At 36.1% G+C, this 18,397-nt stretch overlaps 5 protein-coding genes across 5 annotated transcripts in view; 3 read left to right on the forward strand and 2 right to left on the reverse strand.

Annotated features, from left to right (window-relative positions):
• The window catches only part of LOC118752936 (zinc finger protein Xfin-like), a 46,068-nt gene extending 42,274 nt beyond the window's left edge, over positions 1–3,794 (forward strand). The window contains exons 8-12 of the mRNA XM_036487788.1: positions 941–1,120; positions 1,188–1,455; positions 1,554–2,501; positions 2,968–3,496; positions 3,560–3,794. Coding sequence (XP_036343681.1) covers positions 941–1,120; positions 1,188–1,455; positions 1,554–2,501; positions 2,968–3,496; positions 3,560–3,719 — 2,085 coding nt within the window. The 3' untranslated portion in view covers positions 3,720–3,794. The remainder of the gene's footprint in view (positions 1–940; positions 1,121–1,187; positions 1,456–1,553; positions 2,502–2,967; positions 3,497–3,559) is intronic.
• On the forward strand, positions 361–1,256 carry LOC118733425. The gene is made up of 3 exons (XM_036462806.1): positions 361–671; positions 748–1,120; positions 1,170–1,256. Exons 2-3 carry the CDS (start codon positions 830–832, stop codon positions 1,185–1,187), a joined length of 309 nt encoding a protein of 102 aa, XP_036318699.1. The 5' UTR covers positions 361–671; positions 748–829; the 3' UTR covers positions 1,188–1,256.
• A 1,378-nt stretch (positions 3,795–5,172) lies between the features above and the next one.
• LOC118733416 (zinc finger protein 431-like) lies at positions 5,173–11,458 on the forward strand. Its single transcript, XM_036462791.1, has 5 exons — positions 5,173–5,580; positions 7,484–7,814; positions 7,882–8,631; positions 10,577–11,108; positions 11,171–11,458. Exons 1-5 carry the CDS (start codon positions 5,299–5,301, stop codon positions 11,337–11,339), a joined length of 2,064 nt encoding a protein of 687 aa, XP_036318684.1. The 5' UTR covers positions 5,173–5,298; the 3' UTR covers positions 11,340–11,458.
• A 656-nt stretch (positions 11,459–12,114) lies between these two features.
• Positions 12,115–13,046, reverse strand: LOC118733423 (zinc finger protein 557-like). Its single transcript, XM_036462805.1, has 2 exons — positions 12,426–13,046; positions 12,115–12,359 (listed from the first exon to the last, which is right to left on the reverse strand). Exons 1-2 carry the CDS (start codon positions 12,830–12,832, stop codon positions 12,182–12,184), a joined length of 585 nt encoding a protein of 194 aa, XP_036318698.1. The 5' UTR covers positions 12,833–13,046; the 3' UTR covers positions 12,115–12,181.
• Positions 13,047–13,127: 81 nt separating this feature from the next.
• On the reverse strand, positions 13,128–18,038 carry LOC118733415 (zinc finger protein 93-like). The gene is made up of 5 exons (XM_036462790.1): positions 17,525–18,038; positions 17,032–17,461; positions 16,385–16,945; positions 13,528–14,059; positions 13,128–13,456 (listed from the first exon to the last, which is right to left on the reverse strand). The coding sequence occupies exons 1-5, from the start codon at positions 17,960–17,962 to the stop codon at positions 13,237–13,239; spliced, it is 2,181 nt and encodes a 726-aa protein (XP_036318683.1). The 5' UTR covers positions 17,963–18,038; the 3' UTR covers positions 13,128–13,236.
• Positions 18,039–18,397: the final 359 nt, after the last annotated feature.

The following is an 18,397-nucleotide window of genomic DNA, read 5'->3' on the forward strand; positions in this document are numbered from 1 at the left end:
TTGGCTACACAGAAAGGAGAATTCTACTGCCTGAGGGTTATAATCCCTAGGTGCGGCCGAAGGCCGCCTACGCAGAAAGGTGCTCTCTGCGAAAGGTTTTCAGCCCCCCTTCTTTCGCCTGATAACCACCTTGGGATAACTTCTTTTATTTAAAAACCCCAAAGATTCTCTTAGTTGGGTTATATTCCACTTCAAACTGCTCAATTTCCCTCGGTAAATGCTGTCCATTTTCAAACGGTTCCCCAGGGGTCTGTGGGAGGCCACGAAGGGGGAGATGCGACTTTTCGTAAAGCGGGAGCTGTCCCCTTTCGAAGGAGGGGGGATTTAGGGGGAAACGCCCCTCCCCCACCGCCTCTTACCCCAAAAACGACGTGCAAATAACTAAACATTTCCCAAAATTTGCCTTAGTATCGGGTTTCGATACGAGTATTTGTTTTTTCGGTACCTACTCGGTACTTGGTTCAAAAATATCGATGCCAAAATTACTTAGTATCGAACGAAAAGTATCGAGTATGTACTTGTATTTACTCGTATCGTTTCATTCCTGTCTGTAATGTCTAGAAATTTTTTACGAAAAATATTCCAGCGAAAATAAATAGTAAACCAGTTGATTGTCAATTTAATCTACCCGAAACTAATAAGGGAAAACCATTATGAAGCTACAATTTAAGGTGACACATCAAGAAAAAAGAAACACTAGAGGAGAGTACATACCAAGGTCCAGAATTGAATATGTTTTTGTTTCAGTTTTTTGGAGAAGGATCTTATGCTATAAACTGAAGGAAAAGCTATTTAACCTCGTATTGAAGTGAAAATAAGGTGTTCAAACATGCAGTGCCGTGCCTGTATGCAAATGGACTGCGTCGGGGGTGTGGAAATGAGTAGTGCCGTATCGGCAGATGGGAAAACATTGTACGATTACTTTAACGATTGTACACAGCTCCATGCAACATCCACTGACAATCTTCCACAACTATTATGCTTAAATTGCACACAAATTGTGCGTTCAGCCTATAATTTCAAGGAAATCGCTCGTCGCTCTGATGAAGAACTGAGGAACATTTTAGTTTTTCCAAAAACTGAGCCTGAAATGATTTATGCCAACACTGAGCAACCGCAAGTATGAAATACACATTTTGTATTTGTTTAAAAATTATAATTTAATAAAGTCAAAATGCTTTCATTAGGATGCTGTGGAATGCACAAATGATCCCTTAGCTACGATACAACCAAGCCCTGTTGCTATTGAATCGTTAATGAGTATACCTGAACTAGATATACCTACGATAGACATTAAATTTGAGAATCCTGAGGAATTATGTCAAGAATCACAAGGTGACGAAAGGGGTGATAGTGAAGTATTGAGAGACAGAGTGACGCATCCTTGTAATTTATGTGATTGCATATACACTACAAAAAAGGAGCTAAAAAATCATATTTTTGACATGCATAAGCGTAAGTTTTTCTTTTTAATCAATCATAACGTTTGTCACATTTAAGTTTCCAATCATATCTGAATCTGGTTAAGTGGATACAGTAATTTCTCTTTGTAGCGCATATTATCTGCATTAAATGTCCAAAGTTCTTTGACTTTCCCAAAGAGCTACAACTGCACGAATCTCTTGTTCATGCAACTGAATCACCAATGCAATGCCCCTGGTGCAAAGAGTATCACCCAAGAGAGGTCTTTAATAAACATTTGCGGTCCAAGCACAGCAATTCCTATTCCAAATATTTTCCGGGAAATGAAATAGGTGATCGTGGTTCTGGTGAGAATACCTCGTTTCGTTGTGAGCATTGTGAGAAATACTTCTCATCCGTTCTCGAGCTAGCCGATCACATTCAAGAGCACACATTTGATTGCCCATTATGCTCGAAGAGATTTAAAAAATATGGCACTTTCAGGGCACATGTTAAACGTAAACACAATCATTCTATAAATAGTTTAAAAGCTATAACTTCTGAGGAGAAAGACAAAAATAAGCCCTTTCAATGTTCCATATGTTCCACGCAGTTCAAACAGCAAAGATCTTTTCGTGATCATATGAAACGTAAACATAATCAGATCATTAAAAAGCCTGAGGAGGAGGAAAATAAGCCATTTAAATGTTCCTTATGTTCAAGACAGTTCAATCAGAAAAGATCTTTTAAAGATCATATGAAACGTAAACATATTCAAAGTATTAAAAAGCATGCCGAAGACGATGAAGAGGATAAACCGTATAACTGTCCAATCTGTAATATGTGCTTCAAAAGCCATAGCGCCGTCTATTGTCACAAGAGGCGGAAGCACCCCGACAGCGCAACAACAGCTGAAGGCCATATAAATGCAAGCAGTAATATCGGTACTGAAAAAGTGGAAAACGAGAATACTGAAAACAGTGAACTAATTAGATGTAAATTTTGCAATAAGGAAATACCCGGTAATCGAATAAAATATCATGAAAAACGACACATTTATGCTCTGAACAGAAAAAGAAAATACCTTTGTTCATTTTGCCGTAAGTAGAGATCGAATTTAAGCCACCTTAATAATCAAATCAAATAATTCGATAAATCAGATTTAATCAATTTAAAATACATTATGAAATTGAAGCTTATGAATCTGTGGTCATACGCGATAACCGCCTAAGTCGAAAAATCTGAATTCGAGAAAAAACATTTTAAACATTTGGATTGTAATGTTAACCTTATGGGGAAACCAAAATATGTTCGTCTATAACTTTTTAAGTAGCCTAGCTGGCGAGATGGGAACTTCACATGCACATGGAATAGTAGTTGGAGAATACGATAGCATATATAACTCAATTCTTTCTTAAGTTGACTAGGTGGTTATTGCTTATGACCACAGAAATAAATCGCCATCGCGTATGCAAGTACATTTTTATGCATATGTACATATGTACTACTTATTTAAGAAAAAATCACTGAATAATTCTTTGCTTTTGATTTGTTTGACGTTTACAGCCCGAGAATTTAATTCTGGAACTTCGGTTAAGTTGCATGAAAAGAAGATTCATCTGCGAGAAAAGCCCGAACCAAAGGAGTGTCCAATATGTCAGAAAGAAGTCGATCCAAATTATCTTAAACATCATATTGACAATGTTCATGCTTCAGAGCGAAAGTTTATCTGTGATTTTTGTGGCGATTCGTTTAGAAGTAACGTGTTGCTTCACTACCATAAACGATTGCATTTAGAGCGCAAATTTCCATGCACTATATGTACAAAAAAGTTCATACGCTCAAATGAACTTAAAGTACACATGCGTAGTCACACTGGAGAAGAACCGTACGCATGTCATATATGTGATCGACGTTTTAAAATCAAAGTTCGACTCAACTATCACTTGCAGCGGCACGCTGGAATTAAACGAAAATGCAAAGAGTGCGGAAAAGAGTTTAATCACGTCAAGCAATTGAAAATACATTCTTATAAACACACCGGCATGCCCTATAGGTGTTCAGTGTGTAGTTATGCTTGCGCACAACGTGATGTGTAAGAAGTTGAAAATTCCTGTTTCGTAATATTATTTAATTTATTGTAACTGAAATATTTCAGATTTAGGAATCATTTATTGCGAATGCACGATATGACAATGACTCCGGATGAATATTGTGCGATGTTCAAGGCAAATACTGGTCGGAATCCCCACGTTAAAACTCTGGAGGAATTGCAATCCGGGGCGCAGAATATGGAGCAAGAGGAATTATTAAACTAATATTAAAAGTTATGACCTAAGTAGAATAACGGAAGATTATTTATTTTAATAAACTTAACTTGGTTTTGTCAATAATGGGTTGTTTTCATGGTTACATCCCTAGCCACAAATACGGTTGACAAACAAGACTCGATTATTTGGGCATACATCAAGATAACCAACCATTCAGCTATGGAAAAAGTACAAAATGCAGATCGATAGTTCTCTACGCTGATTTCAACTATATAAAGATTATTTGGCGCAGTTGAATATTAAAGATATGAGGTTAAAAAAATTTTGTGATATTTTAGAATATTAATAAACTACGTAGCCGATTATAAAGGTAATGATGTCTAAATAAAGACAATTAATTTATCTTGAAGTCGATATATAAAACATGTATTCTTGTTTATATATTTAAGCCAAAAATATTAAAAATCAAAATTTTTATATATTTATAATTTTCTCAGAAAATAACCTTTTTTGGAAAAAGTGCATAATCAAGGAGAAAAACATTTATATTATTTAGAAAGTGCAAGTTCTTAGCTTTAATTTGATATACATTTAGAGCGTTTTCCAGTGCATGGCTTAAGTGTAAATGCGCGAGCTGATTGGTTTAAACTAAGATTAGCCAATCGAATGTCTGCCCAGCTATTCAATATAGACGCAATTTACGTAATCTAATTTTAAACTGGCACTGAAAAGCACTCCCTAAATACAGTTGACAAACGGGCTCGATTATTTGCATAAACAGCCTTTATTTGCTTTGACTCATCCTTTTTCCTCTTTAAAATACGCATAAGCAGCTGATCAAATGCACGCAATTATTGGGAATTATGGGGAATTTGCATGGCAACACTGGTTGACTGACGAAAACGAGCGGTCAGCGGTAGCCGAGCCTGTGTTGTTGCTTTGCATGTGTTTCGTCATTTAAGGTCGGTGTTATGCTGACAAACTTTTGTTTGGCAAACTAAATGGCGGCTGCTTAGTTTGCTCTGAGGTGGTTATGTCGAGTTTGGCACAAGGTTGCACATAGGTTGTGGTTTCTGTAGTTATAGCCAACACGAAATGTAAATTGCAGATGTACATATCGTGCAAAACTTTATAATTTTAATAATATTGTATACGCAATTAACAGTGCCCTAAACAACAACAGTGTTCTTTTGTAGCTTGGTTGCAAAAGAATGCACCTTATGTATGGGAGTGTACAATCGATAGTATTTTTTCGATATGGTCTGCCATTTCTTGCAGGGTTGCGAGTATTTTTTCCGATACCGATGCTGGAATTATACCAGGTGAAATATTAGAGTAAGAAGAAAGATTTTGACACTGCCTCATTTGAACATTTGCCTAAAAAATTTTACTAAATATAAGGCAGCCGAATGTCAGAAAATAAAGCGAGAAAGATGTTTTATTAGCTTTTAAGTGCGCCATGTCGATACCTACTCAGTACTTGGTTCAAAAGTATCGATACCAAAATTACTTGCTATCGAACTCGTATCGTTTCATCCAAGGTGTATTTATTGCATCCCTATCCTTGCCATTTTTGGGGCAATAAGATTAAAAATAGGTTATAAATAAGTGAGAAAAACTTGACAAAATGCAATGCCGTGCGTGCATGGACACCGATGGTGAATTCACGGAAATGAGCCTATCTACGCAGGGGGATGGTAAGACGCTTTACGACTACTTTAACGCATGCACCCAGCTTCACGCCACAGACGGCGACAATCTGCCAAGATCTCTGTGCTCACGGTGTGTCCAAGATGTCCAAATATTCTTTAACTTTAGGCAAAAAGCTCACAAATCAAATGATGAACTAAAAAGACTATGCACTGTACATGAACTAAAATTAGAACAAATTTATAATGAACAGCTAGAGGTATGTACGTATTTAGATAACTACATTTTATTACGTTGATATATGTATGTACATATGTATGTATGTATCTCACATCGTCGCTGTAATACAAAAAGCTGTAACTAACTAAAAATTCAAAATTCATTTTTTGATTGATTATGATGCATTTCATCATTTCAGTCCACCAAAGTGTTTTCTGCATTTCACCGACGATGTGAGATACGACCTTTCTAAAAAGGTAATATTGGAATTTTAACGCTCTCACCCCCTTAGATTATTCTATATCGAAAAAAGTATACCTGTTTTTTTTTATTGGAACTATAAAATGTAATAAGGGACCCATAAAAATCGCTAATATTAAACACTATTGATTTTCAAAAATTCTAAAATATTTCCGCGAAAAATCCCACTAGAACTTGAAGGGAGATCTCCCAATGTGAGGAATAGAAGAGTACTCCCTTTGGCCTGATTTCGGAGCAATAGGAGATTTTTCGGTTTTGACCTTTATAACTCGCTTAGGAGTCAAATCCGAGATCTTCTAAGTGAGCAACAAAAGAATAGTCCCAGAGGCATGATTTTGATTTGTCGATTTTGTACTCCTTTATTACTCGTTTAGGAGCCAAACGGGAGATATGCCAAGTGAGTAATAAAAGAATACTCCCTGAGAAATGATTTCGGAGCAATAACTGAGATTTTTCGGTTTTGTACTCCGTTATTACTCGCTTAGGCGCAAAAAGCGATGTCTCCTAAAAGAGTTATCCAGGAGTATTCATTTTGATTGATAGGGAAGCTATAGGCACCTAGTTCAAAAGAAATTGTGTTGGAAAAATTTATCATGAGGAAAAATATAGAAAATATTTCATATACATACATACATACATAGAAACAATATAAAGAGGATGCAATAATTTAATGTCGATAGCACACATTAACTGAAGTTCTGTCGGTATGTATTGCAACTTTTTTTTAAATTTCTTAAATATTGTATTATATACCGCTAAATACTTTTCAGATTGGCAAATTAGTATCAGCACTTATGTATGACCCCCTGGTTTTAACGTTCATATACTGCTGGTCCAGAGCTTTTACTGAGTGACATAGATAGATTTCAGATGGGCAAAGTAACCTTCACATTATCGTGGTTAAAACAATAAAGGTTTATACACTCTCCCTATTTGCGTGAGCTCCAGAACACCCAAGCATACCTGACACATAGGAAATCATGTAGTTATCTTAACGTTTTATTATTATTCTGATTGACTTTTACTGCATTTGCCGTACCTATTGGCATCTGTTAACATCTTTTAAATAATATTGTATGCATACATGTGATTAAAAACTTAAATACATGTATAAATAGCAATATCTTTTCGTTAAGGAAAAGCTCTTTTATTGCTCGTACAGGAGGCTTTCGGGATGCCTCTTATGGGAGCACTCCCTTATTGCTCGTTCGGGAGGAATATGGGATGTTTTTCTATGTGCACTCCCTTGTTGTCGTTTTGGGAGATATAGGGGAGGTTTTTATGGGAGTACTCCCGTCTTGCTCCCTTATGAGGTTTGTGGGATCATATTTCTGAGTGTATCCCAAAATGCTTGTTTAGGAGGTAAAAGGGATTACTCCCCCCTCCTAGGACATACAATGGCAAAGGGAGTACACAAAATTACATACTTACACACATGAGCATAGGGAGCAATGGGGAGTTCCATATAAAATATGTACATAAAAAACTTTGGGCACTTTGAGCCACAACAAAATATTTTTTGATTGCAATATAAAAAAAAAACGGGTGTAATTTTTTTCGGTATAGAACAATCCTAGGGGATGAGAGCACTAAAATTACTTTCCCCTTCATATGAATTTTTGGACCACCCTAATGTATCTACGTATAATCATATATGTGACTTCTCTGTCTATTTCATTCAGATTGCTGTGGAGGGTTCGGCGGATCCCTTAGCTGTGGTGGAATTCCAAGATATACAAGAGAATGTAACCGAATTAAAACCTACATTTATATTTGAGCCTGAATTGGATTTACCAATGGATGATATCAAATTCGAAAACTTGGCTGTTTCGTCGAGTGAAGAATCAAACAATATCCAGATTGTAAGCGACATTGCCAATAGATCTCAGCTTATCAAAGAAACAAAAGCAAAGGCTCGAAGGAGATACAAGGGGCCATATCAATGTGAATTTTGCGAATGTTCTCTTAAAACAAGAAAGGAGTGGAAAAATCATATTTTTGAAGCTCATAAGAGTAATTATGCTATGTTTAACAATACTTACCTTCTTTTAAAACATACTAATTATTTATTCTTTTATAGGTGAAGTAATATGCATGGAATGCCAAAAAGTATACGATCTGCCAAGAGATTTGCAGAGGCACAAAAAGCTGGTTCATGGCACTGAACCGTCGATACAGTGTCCTTGGTGCAAGAAACCCAAACATTTATTAAGATGCCAAATAGTCCAGCATTTCAAACTGAAGCACAACAATCCATACCTCAAATATTTTCCCCGTAAGCGAGTGATGCGCTCGCTCCAATTATACGAATGTAATTATTGCTATCAAGACTTCGCTTCCATGCCTGAATTGGTTGAACATATAAAAAATCATACATTTGACTGCCCTGTATGTTCAGTACGTTTCTCAAAAAAGACAACCTGTATGGCCCACATTAGAAGGATTCACAAATACACGGCTGATATTTTGAAACCAAGTTTGGGTGGAACTGTCGAAATGGAGAAGCCATATAAATGCACAAATTGTTCAGCACAATTCAGTTTCGAAAGAAATTTTCATGCGCATCTTAAGAACGAGCATCATGACCAAAACAAAGAATCGGAAAATGAAGGAGAATCCCCTTCTGATTTAAAAATAAGTAGCATGCGCTTTAAAAGAGGAGCCACCAAAGAAACGACTGATAAAAGGGGAAAATATGAAAACCGAGTGAATATTACTACTACATCTTCAAATTGTGGTAGTTCTGCGAAGGATTCAGAAAGTGATAGTGACTGCAGCGAACAGGATGCAATAACCAAAAATAAAAGAACATACCTTTGTTCTTATTGCCGTAAGTTGAAACCTACAAATTTGTTCATTTTCTCCATGGGTATATTAATTCGTAAACAAATTTAGCTTCAATGCCATGATTAGCGTTTAGGACATTATTTTTTTTTTTTTATATTTTACCGAAACGGTGATTTTTTTCAAGTGCTCTTAATATTTATAGGTCGATTATGGATAGCAACTGAGCTTCAGTTGCGTGGCCAATGGCAACTGAGTTATATTGGCAACTGAAATTTGGTGGTTGCCGCGGAGGTCTTGATTTATTTATTTTTTTCAACTGTTTCTGCAGTTTAATTACACTCAAATCTTGGTTACTGGTACTTTAAAATTCTCTTATCTCCAAATATTTTTGGCACGAACGTATGACGTAAAAACCCATCTTTATAAATACAGTTTAAAACGCCTTTGCTTTGTTGCTGCTACAGTTCTTTCTGAACGATTTTTTTCTGGTGCAGGGAAAATATTAAACTGGCGTAGAGCAAGCTCTCTAATTTAATGTTTTTGGACAGCAATACATTTGTAAGTGTTTACATATCGTACATGCCTACAGCCTTGGCCAAAAGTATTAGGCACACCAATGATTTACAATTTTTTGTTTGTTTATTCAATGTTTAATGTTTTCTATAAAAGCCTAGCTCACTGTCTAACAAAGAACATATAAATCCAAATTCCAAACTTTGTGCAGAAAATATAAAAATTCTGAGAATCTTCACCAAAATTTCAAACTCTTTATTCAGGATCTTTAGAAAAAAATTTATATGCAGTTTTGTAGCCCATTAAATTTTAGTATAATAAAGTGCAAGTTTCAAGTTACTTCCTTTGGTTTTTAATAATTTTTTTTCGCAGACGTGTTGTGCATATTCCTCCATAAAAGAAATTCGAACATACTTTTTATGAAAGAAAATGCGTGACAGCGTCAGCGAAAAAAATCATAAAAAGTTAACGGGATTTTTTAGCAACCTCGAAACTTGTAATTATTATACTAAAACTTAATGAGCTACAAAACTGCATACCAATTTCTTTTTCAAAAGATTCTGATTAAAAAGTTTGGAGTTAGGTGAAAGTTCGCATATTTTCCACACAAAGTTTGGAATTTGGATTAATATGTTCTTTATTAGACAGTGAGCTAGGCTTTTATAAAAAAATATTAAACATAAAATAAACAAAAACAATTTTAAATCATCATATATTGGTGCCTAATACCATGATAAAAACACAGCAAGGTATAACCGTTCTCTCAATTTGTCGGCCATGATTTTTTTTTGAAGTTTGCCAACATTTTAAAATCATATAAAAGTGAAAATAAAAAATTTAAATTGTTCGAAATTGTTGTTGCTTGAGATTGAAAATGAAATTGTGTGTGTGAGTAAGTTTAAAAATTAAATTGTTTGGAAACGTCAAGAATTTTAAAAGTGCCTCTCAGCGGTTCTACCTTACTATATTTTTATCATGCCTAATACTTTTAGCCTATAAACATTCCATGAATTTGCTTAAGCTTTTGTTGTATGTAGGAACTCGTTTATTTGTATTTTATTTGTACGAAAACATATTTATGAAGGTACATACGTTTTTTATGTATGTAAATTCAAATTACCAAAGCTTTCCTTTTGAATGTAATATGTATGATAGTAAAAAGAGTGGAAGATATCGACCTATCTCAGCTGCCTGTTCGAAAACGCCTTATCTCAGAAAACGTTTCAAGAACGCCCTATTTCAGAATTTGGTTTAAAAACCCCCTATCTCAACTAAAAATATGTTGAGATAGGCCGTTTTCGAACTGGCTGCCGACATAGGTCGATCTTCCACTGAGGTGTCGATATGTAAATGTAGTCGTCAATTGAACTATATGAACTGAAGAACTAGTTCACTAAGGTGAACAAACTACAACTGAACGGTTCACCCAAAAGAAGTAATCCGTCCAACTCTATTTTGAATAATTTATATTTCAGCCAGACAACTATCATCGCCGCGTGCTGTACAAACACATGAAATGACAGTCCACTCGAGTGAAGCATCGAAAAATAAGGAAGAATGCCCGATTTGTCATAAGAAGTTTTATCGAGCTTATATAAAAAATCATATGAGAACAGTTCATGTGACAGAGCGCAAAAGCGTTTGTGATATTTGTGGTGATTCCTTCAAAAATAATGCCCAACTTTGCGTGCACAAGCTTCTACACAAGAAGCGCAACTTCCCATGTACTGTATGTGAAAAGGCTTTTACGTCCAATAGTGTACTGAATATACATATGCGCAGTCATACGGGGGAGACGCCATACGCTTGTCATCTGTGTGATCGTCGTTTTAAAATTAAAATATACCTTAAATATCATCTACAGCAACACGCTGGCTTCAAAAGGAAGTGCGAGGAATGTGGTGAGGAGTTCAATCACATTGGACAATTGAAAGTGCATATGTATAAGCATAAAGGCATGCCATATAGATGCCCTGTTTGCGATTATGCCACACCGAGACGAATTTAGTAAGCATTTAAAAAAAAAAAAAACCGATGACAATTATACATCTAAATGTTACATATTGCAGTTTTACAAAACACTTGCTGAGCGTGCATGGTATGACTATGTCAGAGGACGAATTGAGCGATATGTTCAAAGAGCATACAGGTCGATACCCTCGTGTTAAGAATTCTGCAGGTTTGCTTATGGAGGAAGACAACATCAACGAAGAAAATGTTGCTTTAAATGAGTATTAATGCTGTTTAAATTTGTATATTAAACAAATTTGACTATTGTAGTGGTTAAAACGGGTAATTTCAAAACAAAAAATACAACCGACTTCAATGCTCAAATAAAAATTTTGGAGTACCGTTAATCATTCTGATCCTGTAAGACGAAAATTGGGATTTTCATTGGTGTTATGAGGCAACCAATGACATAATCCTATTATCCTTTCGAAATTAAAAAGTATTGACAACGCGTTGAAGTTTGTCGTTAATGTTTGTATTCACGACTTAACTTAACGGACGACTGTCGAAGAGACAATCAAAATAAAGGTGAATCGAAACTAAACCAAGTTAGTATGGGACCACCCTTGAGGTACAACCTTTCCGATAAAAAAGAAAACGGTTTACGTGGTCCGAGGTTATCCGGTCAATATGTCCTGCTTTTTTGAAGTCGGTTGCAAAGAGCCAATATGTTTTTGCTCTACGCAATTTGGCTGATATTTTGGAAAAATGAGCTTGTTTTCTGCAACAAAAAATACATTTTCTTAAAGTTGTAAGGAAGGGTTCGCCCGGGGCTTGTCCCCTACCCTATTCACATCACAATAGCCAGCAAAGGTCTGCGCATACAGTGCACACCTGCACATTGTAGTCGATAGCGATCAGCTGATGCCAGCAAAACCAGTATATCACACGGTGGAGACATTTACCAACTTTGCAGTACGCAGCTCTACCTAAGGTCCACCTCATTTCTTAGGAACATCATTTCTACACCCAAGCACAAATGCTGGTGCTGAAAAATCACACACTATATGTATGTACATATGTACTAATCTTAAAATTGTTTTAGCATGTTACATTTATACTTAATTTCTTCATGAATCTTTAGTTTCATCTACAATGAAGTCGGCTAATGTCTGCGAGTCTTCGTTGTCCTGCGCCTTGAAGGTGGAGTTGAAATGTATCGCCTTCCCCGTATACTTGGCAAAAACGGCGGCCAATTCATCTGCACTCAAATTCAGATTATGTGCGCGCTGCATATGGTTTGCAAATCTAAAAGTGCAAAAAAAAATATAAAAATATTGCACGAATAAATAAATTTAATTATAGGTCTTTTACCGTAAGCGGCGGGTGAATCCAACATCGGGACACAATTCGCAGCGATAGGGCATGCCGGTGTGTTTGAAAAGATGTTCCTTCAGTTGATTGCGATTATCGTACAGAATACCACAATAGGTGCACGGATGCTTGACGCCCTCATGCCGTTGCAGGTGGTATGTTAGCCGCACTTTAATTGCAAAACGTTTATCACATAAGTGACAAGCGTACGGCAGTTCTCCGGTGTGCGTGCGTATATGCACATTTAAATCAGCTTGTCGAGTATATTTACGTTGACAGTGAAAACACTCAAAAGACTTGTCTTCGTCATGCAACATCTTGTGTGCGGTCAATTGCCAGCCGCTCTTAAATGCATTACCGCATATGTTGCAAACGTGCTTGCGTTCCGCCAGGTGCACTCGCTGCATATGAGAACTAAGATCTTTTTGCTGATAGCATTTGCGCTTACATATGCCGCATTCGTATTTCGGTTCTTCCAATTTGACTAGATGAACGTTGTGCTCATGCACACTGAGTGATTTTGTATTCGAAAACTCACGAGCTGCAATTTTTAATCGGGAATTTTCATAATTGTTGCGATTTTATAGTATGCAAACTTGATAAATTTTAGCAGGCGAACTGATTTAAATGTATCGCTTGTCTAAAACTATTCAAATTAATCTTAAGTTAGAAAGTAATATCTGTAACATAAAACAATTCCGATTCATCATTCTCACGGCTCTACAGAGTTTTATTTTTGATAATTTCGTAGTTTTTTTTTTACATATACATATATGCATATTCAACATCATGTAACTATCCGACAATATTTTCAGCTGTGAATCACTTCGGATTCTAGTGCAATATCATCTGCATTGATTAAAGTCCCGTCTTCCTCAGTAGCCTCCTTCATAGGTTCTCTGTCCACATGCTCTTCGTAAAGGTCAACGCGTCGTATACGTGTCGATTTGCCAGTATTTTGCTGAAACATTGCAACAAGCTCCTCATCGCTCATACTGGTGCAGTGCACACGCTGTAAATGCCTCTTAAAACTGGAATAAAAGTAAAATAAAATGAAATCAAGAAAACATTGCTAGGATCGTTTTTTTTCACCACTACTTACACATCCCGATTCGCAAAGCCATGGCCATTGCATCTCTCGCAGCGATATGGCATTCCGGTGTGTTTATAGGTGTGTGCTTTTAGTTTTTGTTTTGAATTGAATTCCGCATCACAATCTTTGCAGCGATGCTTGATGCCATAGTGCTTCTGTAAATGGTAGGTGAGTCGTACCTTAATGGCAAAACGCTTTTCGCAAAGATGGCAGGCAAATGGTAGCTCTCCAGTATGAGTGCGCATGTGTACATCTAGATCGAACTTACGCGCATAACATTTCTCACAATGCGGGCATTTTATATTCTTTTCCAAGTGCAATTTCATATGATTGACCAATTGGTTTTTAAGCTTGAAGCCATTACCACAGATGGGGCAGAAATTATCTCGCTCCTTGTGAGCCTGCTTGCGATGTTGCTGCAACAAATGTTGTGTGGCATAGGAGCGATCGCAATCGGCGCAAATATAAATGACATCCGACGATGCACCTTGGTGCATTTTCTCGTGTTGGGTGAGAGATTTTTGGTTTTTACACTCGCGCGCTGGGAAAAATATTGAATATTTATATATACATATTCTTTCATAGAAAATTTCCTTCTTAATAAAGGTTTCTATATTTGATGTATTTAGTAACGAATTTTGGTCAATATGTATTTACGAACGATTTTTCAAAACAGTATTTTAACTAAATTTACAAATGATCATTCACCTTCGCAAATATTTTTTCAGGTAAACAAATTTTGAACACTTTTTAGTTAAGTTTTAAGTGAAGTAAAATTTTAGTGGCCCTGTTATTATACCTCCAACCAAAAAGACATTTTACATGTGCGAACAACAAAATAACAGGGCTACTTTTTCTCCTTACTTTTAAATTTTGTTTTTGTACTATAGCTTATAGTTAGTGCCAGATAAAAGGCGAGGAAATGTAACAAAATACAGCTCTCAATCCGAGTAATCAGTCTCTTTTGTTTCTAAACCTTAGCAGATTGTAATGCCAAATGTGCGCAATCACGGTTAGATGCTAGTTTTCACATATGTTGCGGAAGTTAGATTTTTTCTTCTAGTTTTGGTTTGGAAATAAGGGACTGATGCTTTGTATTTTGACGTTTGAAAAGCACCCATAATTTGAACTTTGGAAAACTGTATTCGGGTTTAAAAAATATGTAGTAGAGGTAGTGCTATTTTAATTTTCATAGCATTATAAGCCATTTTGCATTCAGATTGAACATATCGTCTCGAGACATGAATAAAGACGCGGAAGTGTTTTGACGGCGAAAAAGGACCTAGGAAAATGTACGAAAAAATACGCGTAGTAAAAACTTCGGCGAAGAAAGACTCCTAATACTAATTGACGGCGAAGAAAAACGCGTATACATAGATTTATACCTTGCCAAGGACTGTTACTTCAGCATCATTCCCCCAAAACTCTTTGGAGAATTTATATACTGTTACACCCGCAAACATAGTTGACCGCGAAAATAAGTTTCCGCGTCTTTCTTCGCCGTCAAATATGTAGGTCCTTCTTCGCCGAAGTTTTGTTTTATGAGTCTTTTTTTTTCGCGGTAAATTTTTGAGCTCGTGCCTTCACTCGTGTCTAGGGACGATATGTAAATAGAACAAGTAATACAAAACAAACCGACTTCCATTCTGATATAAAATTTTAAGATTATCGTTGATTTCTTCATGATCGCATGATGGGATCTAAATCAAATTTGTATGTGACCATCTGTGAGGTAACACCTTTCCTTTGAAAAAAAGAATTGTACAAATCGGTTAACGTTCTTGGTCCAAAGTTATGCGATCACATACATAAAAAAACGAATATCTTCCGACGAGTTGATAACCTTCTCCATTTTTTTAAGTCGGGTAAAAAGACAATGCGTTTTAGAAATACAAACCTTATCAATTAACAAAGCGAATATTTCTAAGTTACTCTAAAAAAGGTAGCCTATTAAGTATTTCTTAATATACGGCTTGGATCATATTGAATTAGGGAATACAGATGTATGTACATACGTCGAATACGGTGTTCGCATGAGGCGATTTTACAGGCAACTTTTAGTTGAAAGCAAAAATCGCCCGGTGTGAACGTCCTTTCAACTAATCGCTTCCAATGAAGTTGGGTTGCAGCCAACTTTTGATTCAACAAATCGCCTCTAAAATTGCCTGAAAAATCGCTTCATGCGAACACCGTATTAATTTACACATAATTTACCTTTGTACATATACAGTGAACCAAATAAAAACTGGGAGACAACGCTCATATTTTCATTTTAGCAAGTTTTGGATTTTTTTCTTTATGAAAATATCGCTGACAAACACCATATAAATCCAAATTTCAGATTTTGTGCAAGAATTATGAAAATTCTGCAAATTTCTGACTTTTTAATGAGCATCTTTAGAAAAAATTTTGGTATGCAGTTTTCTAGCCCATTAATTTTTAATATGATAAAGTGCAGTACCGTTGATTTTTGGAAATTTGTTTGTTGGCGGTGTTACGCATTTTGTCCATACAAAGTATATTGGACAATTTGTTTATATGGAAAAAATTCGGAACACCGCAAAAAAAAAAACAGCGGTAAAATTGAATGGGCTGAAAACTGCATTGATACCAAATTTTTTTATAAAGATGCTCATTAGAAAGTGAGAAATTTAGCAGAATTTTTATAATTTTTGTATAAATATGGATTTATATCGTGTTTGTCAAGTAATCAGCTATAATTTCATAAAAAAAAATAATAAACTTAAAATAAGCTAAAGAAATTCACCAAAAACTTGCTAAAATATCGCGTCCCAGTTAATATTTGGTTCACTGTATGTAGCCATAGAAAATTTCATATGCATACATATTAGGTTTTTTTACTTACAGCAGTACGCGCAAAGGAATTTAGTTTGCGCCTCATTTGCCTCACGTTCTTTTCTAATATGTAGTGCCATATGCTTTTCGAAATTTCGCCGAAGTAACTGCTTCTTACATATTTCACATTGCATACAGGTATCACCGGTTTCATTTATAAGCTTCTCATATTCTTCAACATGCACACCGCGCATATGTTGTCGTAAATTACTGGTTGAAGCAAAACGCTTCGAACAAAACTGACATTCATGCGGTCGCTCATTTTGATGACTGTGTCGATGGTCACACAAAGCTGCTTCTGATCGCATATAACGCTTGCACACTTCACATTGCCATGGAGTCGTCTTCATCGGATCATTCAGCGGTCTTCCTACCGTAGGAAAATGTATGTGATATTCCGCTGGGTGTTCAATACGATAATGCTCAACCAACTTAGAGCGTGTTAATGGAGCTATAAGTGGGCAGTGTCGACACTGAACAGGGTAACTTTCAGGATGTACTAATTCGTGGTGATCTTGTAGTTCCTCAGGCGTTGTAAATGTTTTTGAACATTTATCACAATTGCTGTTTGCTGGGACGTAAGGTAAATATGTATGGCTTTCAAACAATTATGCCAATGTAAATGGGGATAACGTTGTAATAATTAACCAAACTTACGTGGCGATTCTTCCACTATTTCTTCTATGGGCGTTTCTGTACGGTGGCGCAGTTCCACATGTTTTTCTAACGCATTTTTACAACGAAACGCACAAAGACATATTGCACATTTGTAGGGACGTAATGAGCGATGCATATTCATGTGTCCTTCATAAGACACATCCCCGCATAAAACTCGCTTACATTCTATACATTTCCATTTCGCACCGTTGGTAACCGAATCCATATTTATCTGTTCCTGTTCATTTTCTTGATATTCTCTTAGGTACTGATCATCATTTTCGTCTTCAGGATAACATTCCCCTGGGTCTGTTTGTGGTTCAAGCCTTTCTTGCACATCTTCTACTGCTGAAGCATCTTCGTATTTACTCTCAATGAGCTCTATTTCCTCTAAAGAGTTTTCATAAATCTCTACTTCTGCCTTTTCGATCTGTGAAATTTTAACATTATACATAAATATATTGAGTGCATGATTTTTGCAAGCTCAATTTACCTCCATAATTTCTACAGCGGTATTTTCTTCTTCACCCCCTTCGTTAACTTCATCTAATGTAGGTTCTTCATCCAAGAGTTCCTCGACCACACAATCCTCACTTTCACTGTCTCCAACTACCTCCAAAGGTTCCATTGATACATCACCAGATTCGGACTCTAATGTTTCAATCAATTCATCAGCCATTAATTTCTGTGACAAACTTTCTCGCAGCATTCTGTCAGCCTGTCGTGCATTTTGCACAAAGTTGAAAGCTACTTGAAGATCTTGCGAGCAGTTAGTGCAAAGCACACCAGGCAATCCGTCATAGAGTCCGGCATCAAGCTGAGTACATAAACTGAAGCAAGAAAAGAAATCGAAGCCATCTGATATATCGGACTCCATGCGTATAAATTCTGCGTCTTTAGTATTGAGGCATGCGCGACATTGAATTACCATTTCATGTGCACAGATTATTTATTGTTAATAAAAGAAAATAAAAAAATTCACCAAATAAATTGTCAGAGCCTGCAGCTTATTACTTACTAGAGCTGCCGTTTTTAAATCGATTAAATCGAGCATCGATTATTCTGATTCGATCCGTGAATCGATAAAAAAATCGAGAATCGACATTAGATTTTTGCTCAGTCGATGCATATGAAATACAGTTTGCACCAGAAAATCTATAAAAATATAATTAAAGTAGAACTTAGGGCTAGAACAAAAAAAAAAACGAGAGAGCAAAGACCAACGAATTCAATGACCTTTCTCCTCCGACTATAGGGCTCCTCAGGGAAGTCTATTAAATATAAAAATAAATAAAATTATGGCTAATACTACAACAAAAACTCCAAAAATTGTAATTCCAAACTTTATGCAAATTTTCATACAAAA

Source organism: Rhagoletis pomonella, unplaced genomic scaffold (assembly GCF_013731165.1).
Source record: "Rhagoletis pomonella isolate Grant_MI unplaced genomic scaffold, Rhpom_1.0 Rhpom_scaffold_00002, whole genome shotgun sequence".
Classification (NCBI taxonomy): domain Eukaryota; kingdom Metazoa; phylum Arthropoda; class Insecta; order Diptera; family Tephritidae; genus Rhagoletis; species Rhagoletis pomonella.